We start from the raw sequence: 6,000 nt of genomic DNA on the forward strand, positions 1-6,000 counted from the left end.
GGCCATGGGTAGCCGACCGCAGACATGTCTAAGCTAAGTCGGAAGAAGGTTCTTCTGTGCAGCTTCCCCTCTGCCTGTAACGTGCTGTAAGACGGCATCTGTCAGAGCAGGCCACGAGTGCCCATTGCCCCTAATGGCTCTGCCTCTGCCATAGTACCTGCTTCCCATTGGCACTGCTGGACACCATAGCCCTGCGCAGAGTCACCCGACACTGTGGTTGGTGCCGTCACTCCCTTTGTTCTTCCTCATGCCTTTGAGATGGAGGTAGGTGCACGTAAACGTTCATCTTGGACACTCCAGGCCAGACAGGCTCTCTCAGCCAGATGCTTAGCACTGAGCACCCACTACACAATCATGACCATACTGCCAGGCAAAGTAAAGACGTGAAAGGCCCGCCTGCCTTACTAGAGTTCCGAAGCAGCGGGTATGACGCCCTAGGAGACGTTGAGCTCTTTAAAACCAGAGGCTTTGTTTTACTCTCTGCGTTGGGGCTGGTCTCAGATTTAAGATGCCTAGCAAGTGTCCCTTGATTGAAGGTATTTTCGGATGAACCCTACCAAGGTTCAGAGTCCAGAAAGTTTGCGGGTCTTGATCATCAGGGAAGGATACCTGCAAGAGGGTGGCCATATGACGGTTCTTGAGACTGAGAGTTTGGGGAGCCAGAGGAGCTCTGATTGGCTTCTGGATAACATCAGAAAACCCGGGTTTGCTGAGCAGAGTACTAACACAGTGTTTGTTTTCCGGTCTCCCTCAGTGATAACGGAGGCGGCTATTTTGAAGAAACACAACTTATTTGAAGACAACATGGCTTTGCCCAGTGAAAGTGTGTCCAGCCTGACAGATCTCAAAACCTCCGTGGGGTCAAACCAGGCCAGCCCAGCCAGAAGAATATCCGCCATTCTCCCAGAAGCTTCAGATACTAAGACCCCAAGTAATGAAGTGTTCCAGGAGCCGGAGGAAAAGAAGCAGCAACCTGGGGTGCCTGGCTCGCTGGCCAGGGAAGAAAGTACTTCCATCTCTGGGTCCAGCCCTCCTTCGGGTGGGGAGGGGCAGGTGTCTGTGTCCACTGTGGACAACTCTGCCGGGAGCCCTCCCACTGTAGAGAGTGCGGCAGGACCCCTCAGCTCACAGTTGTCAGAGGTGAAAGTTGGCGAGACCCTTAAAGATGAGGAACCAACCTGTGAAAGGCCAGAGTCTACTACTGTGCCAGGGTCCTTGAAGGAACTGAAAGAGCTGTTGACTGTGACGGTGTCTGTAGAGTCTGCCCCAGTGATTGAAAGTGATACACACAATGGGACACCCCAAGAAAATAAACAAGAAGAAGGCAAGATCCACGCAGAAGACAGCCATCCAGCTGCTATCCAGCAGGGCAGCTGTGAAGAAAGTGAAGTCAGAGAGAGGGAGGCCCATCCTACACCTCTGGAAGCTGAGGCTCCCGGGGTGGACTTGGGGACATTGCCAGAGGGTGGAGGCTGTACCCCTCAGTCTACCAGTGGGGGGCTCGCTGAGAACATCAGCTGTCCAGGCCCCATAGAGGAGCCGTCTGAGGCTCAAGGGCCCGCTGAGGAGGTGCTCCTGGCCATAGTTCACCCACAGGACAGCATCCAGGCAGGATGTGAGGCTGTGCGTTCTGTGACAGTCACGCCTCAAGATGATGCCAGGCTAAGTTTTGACCCCATGTATCCCACGGAGAGGAGTGAGGGGCCCCAGGTTTGTGAGGATCAGGAAGTGCTGGGTGGGAATAGCCCAGATCATGCTGTGGATACAGAGCCGGTCAACTCTACCCACGTGCATGGGTGCCAGTGGGTGGTAGAGGATGCCCTGAGTACTGACATCCTAGCCGGGCAGGATTATGACGTGAGCTCCCCAGACGCGCCCTCAGAGGAATGGTAGAAACAGTTTGCCAGTCGTTTTTTTTTTTTTTTTTTTTCTTTTTCTTTTTTCTTTTTAAAACTGTCAGTCAAGGGATCTTAGTTATGGGTATCCTTAGGGGGTTGCATGTGACTTGCTATTAAAAATTATGAAATATTTATTCACTTTGAAGCCAGAGAGAATATACAGAGGGTGTGAGCACTGAGCTGACGTTGGGGAGCTGAAGCTCTCCCCGTGACTGATCGATCGCTTTGGTGTTTTGATAGAAATGGGTAAGAGAACTGGGGTAAAAGGCAGCTAAAGGGGACCCAGAGAGGGGGCAGGGTAGGAGCAGAAAAGGACACCTTGGTTCAAAGTTTGAGCTTCGCTTTAAGGCATTTTAAGCAGCGTATGAAGGTCTCCAGCCTTGCCACCCACGGAGCTCCACTGTCTCTTGTCCGTAGTGAGGAAGTCCGAACCGGGCATCCATGTTAGGAAGCACCCAGAGCCAGCCATGGCTGGTAGATCTCAGGTGATGCCAAGCAGAAATCCAAGGGGGAAGGTCTGTGGAACTATCTGGACCTGTTCTTAATCCTGCTATCAATCCCTCGTATGGTAATTTTGTTGGTTTATATTAATTAATCACTTTTTAAGAAAATTCAGACGGGGCAAGAAATTCATTGGCACAAATTAGCCTTAGGCTGTACAAAGTGCTTGGCTAGATTTTCTAGCTCGAAACCTACCAATTACACAGACGGGGTTTGAACAGTACTGCACGCTCTGTTAGCCACACTGTGCTTTGCTTCATCTAAATGAAAAGGCTCGTGAGAAATTAGTCTAGAAGAAACAAATATTTATTCCAATGTTTAAGTTTTAAACAGTGATGCCTTTCACTGTTCCCATTCACACGGTTCTTGTTTATTCTCAAAGGGAGGGAATGAATTAATGAATGAATAAAAAAAGAATGAATAAAACCATTCAAGTTTACCAAAGACTTTACCAATGTAGAAACTGTTTGATCATTCAACAAATTGTTTTCTTAGGCGCCCTTTCAGGCACGAGGCCGGTGTTCCTTCTTTCTGAAGGAGACAGAGAAATTCACCTCTAAAAGAGACTGCAGCCTTTAACTGTGGATGTAGGAGGCGAATGCGTTCAGTTGCAGTGAGACGACCTCACTGTGTCTCAGAACAGATCCCTTGAGGTTTCAGTCCTGGGTAGTGGGCCGGGTCTTCCTTTCATATATCTTAACCCCAGAACCTCACGCATTGGCTTTGGGTTGGTTTTATTCATTGCTATCAAGCACCTCCTTCAGAGAAGTTTTCCCACACTTAGCCGTTTAAGCAGGAATTAAGCTATCTCCCTCCCCACCCCTCCCACAAAGACTTCCCGGGACTTCTAAGGCACAGAGGATGAGTAACAATCATGTCAGTATGGTCTCATACTGAGTCATTTCACCTTTTCTTAGGTTGTTTGCATCCTTGCGTCTGTGAGATAGCCCACAGTTAAATAAGGAAGTACTAACCAGGCATCAAGTGAGCAAGGGATAGCCCATCTCCTGTGCTCCCTGCTTACCTTTTACCCGGCCTGGAGCATGGTGCACCAAAATTACATCTACTTCCACAACCTCCCCCTGCCTTCAAGGACTGAAACTAGAGATTAGTCATCGCTTACTCTTTCTGCTGGAAACCTACAGCCTTGAATAATGGCTTCCAGCTTGCCAAGTAACTTCAACATCCCAGGGCCTAGGACAAGGGCTGACAAGTTCCATGCTACTCCGGAAATGTGGGAGCTGAACACCTGGCACGCTCTGTGCAGGGGGCTGATTGGGGCTGGCTTCTAGGCAGGGAGATGTTTCTAATTAAGCTTTCTGACCTTGCGGATCCTCTCATAAATAAAGTCCAAAACCAAAGCGACAGATAGCCAAACGGCCAGCAGCAGGCCCAGCAAGGCAGAGGGCCAAGCATCCAGCCCACAAACACTACCCTTCTTTCTCAGAGAGCCACCACTATCACGGAGCCCCAGCTCACGCCAATGCCGCTTCAGAACCTCCCATCTCCCCTGCCATTGCTAACCTCCTGTATGGCCTGAGAAGCTAAGGATGGATGAGAGCTCATGTCGCTGAGTTGGCTGGTCCAGAAGGCCAGGGAGGAGCAGGCCCCAAGTAGCTCAGTGTTCTAGAAACACCAAGAACGCACCCATCTGCATCCCACACAGCCCAGGTCTCCAAAACGGGCAAGACAGCTGTGACACGGCAGGGTGGACAAGGACCCTGCTGTGCACTACAATAGTCTGTGTGTGGCAGCGTGTCCAACACTTGTCTTGCTTTTCATAGGTTCGAGCATGTTCCAGTGTTTCCATGGGGAAGCAAGGCGTTTGTGATCTGAATGGGCAATCTCTGCCTTGGGCAAAGCTCTTGAAGACTCCTGGTTTATGGCCAAAACTCCAGGACTTTAGACTACTTAGGCTACATACTGACCTTTTCAAAGAGATTTTCCTTGAAAATAAAAATGACTTGTTCTGGTAACTTGGCACAGTATATGAAATTATGCAGCAACTCCAACACACATACATACACACACACACACACCCCCCACAATTTTTAAAAAGGCATTTTGGAAACTACAAGGTCAGACCCCAGTGTCTTTTCCAGAGCGTTTGTGTGAAGAGTTATTCTACGTATCCTCATGTTTGTCCTTGTGGTTCTTCTTGAAAGCCTGTGACTTCTGAGGATTTTGTAGTTTTCCCAGGCAAAGGTGATTTTAATTTGTTACTTTTGTAAAGTGTTACATGAGCTGAGGGCATGATTTCAGACACAGCACTTGCCTAGCAGGCTGGAGATCCTCCTTCAATCTCCAGGTGGTGGTTGGGTTGAGGGGAAGCTATGTGATGTATGTGAAATGTGTTGAACAGTTATTAATCATTTCAATATGGCGGGAGGTTTGGCATCATTGACATAAAACGTAATATAGTTTCACGATGTGAGAACACCTTCTCTACCATAAACACATACCACTAGGGATTTGCTTTCTGAAGTCCAGGACTTTGGGGGAAAAGAATGCCACACTGTGGTTTCATTTTTTTGCATTCACTATTTGAAGCAAGTAAACTAAGAACATGCTGTAACTGTGTATTTGCTCTGCCAAGTGCCTATATGCCAATAAAACATTCATCACTGAAGGGCTGTCCAGATACCTTTATTTAGAATGGGGCTGGCTTCATCTTTTAAGCAAATGTCACACTGGAGCTGCAGGAACAGACCTTGGAAATGAAGAGGCAAGCCACTCCTGCTGGCTGCGGAGACTGACTTCTGTTGTTGGGGAGAAATCTGCTGGGCACGACTTAATGTCCAGTGAAATTCTGCCTTCATAACACACACGCTTCTTTTTCAAGGACTTGGATCCCATCCACAATCCAGCAATGGGTAATTACTCTTGATAGAACTGAACGGCTGTTCAAACTTAAGTATATTTTCAGTGGGCGAGACTGAGTAAACCGTTTCTTCCTTCTGCAATCATAAATAAAACAGTGTTTACTCACTAACATTCACAGTTGCTCACTTATCTGTGAATTCGATTGTCCAAAAAAAAAAAAAAAAAGTCTCAGTGCATCTCCTCGATGCAGTGAGTGGTACAGAAATACAGGAGACTGCAGTAGGCAGGACCCCTGACATTATCAAACCCAAATTCTCAGCGGGGACAGCCAGGGAGAGCCGAGAACACACAGTTGTTCCTTCAAGTGACGTAAACTTCATCTATGATGTCAGTCCAGGCTCGGTACCAACAACTTAATTCAGGAGACAAAAATACAGAGGAGGTATCAAGAACATTAGGGGTGGGAGGGACTGAAAATGGTTGATAGGTCATCTTGCCTTCCCTTTGCCTATCAAGCTTCCTATGTCTGGAGGTCATTTGGAGTGGCCTCTCCAACATTTCTGTACAGCCACACTAACATTGGGAGCTGACTTAAAATTCTGCTTGAACCTACTTAGATGATGTCTTAGGGCTTCTATTTCTGCACAAATATGACCAAGAAGCAGGTTGGGGAGGAAAGGGTTAATCAGCTTACACTTCCACATTGCTGTTCATCACCACAGAAAGTCAGGACTGGAACCCAAGCAGGTCAGGAAGCAGGAGCTGATGCAGAGGCCAT

At 48.1% G+C, this 6,000-nt stretch overlaps 1 protein-coding gene across 2 annotated transcripts in view; it reads left to right on the plus strand.

Moving 5' to 3' along the window:
* The window catches only part of NIBAN1 (niban apoptosis regulator 1), a 148,091-nt gene extending 143,128 nt beyond the window's left edge, over positions 1–4,963 (plus strand). For both annotated transcript variants that reach the window (XM_080917565.1, XM_080917566.1), the window contains one exon: positions 755–4,963. In XM_080917565.1, the coding sequence (XP_080773691.1) occupies positions 755–1,893 (1,139 nt within the window). In that variant the 3' untranslated portion in view covers positions 1,894–4,963. The remainder of the gene's footprint in view (positions 1–754) is intronic.
* Positions 4,964–6,000: the final 1,037 nt, after the last annotated feature.

Source organism: Micromys minutus (genome assembly GCF_963924665.1).
Source record: "Micromys minutus genome assembly, chromosome: 6".
NCBI classification, from domain to species: domain Eukaryota; kingdom Metazoa; phylum Chordata; class Mammalia; order Rodentia; family Muridae; genus Micromys; species Micromys minutus.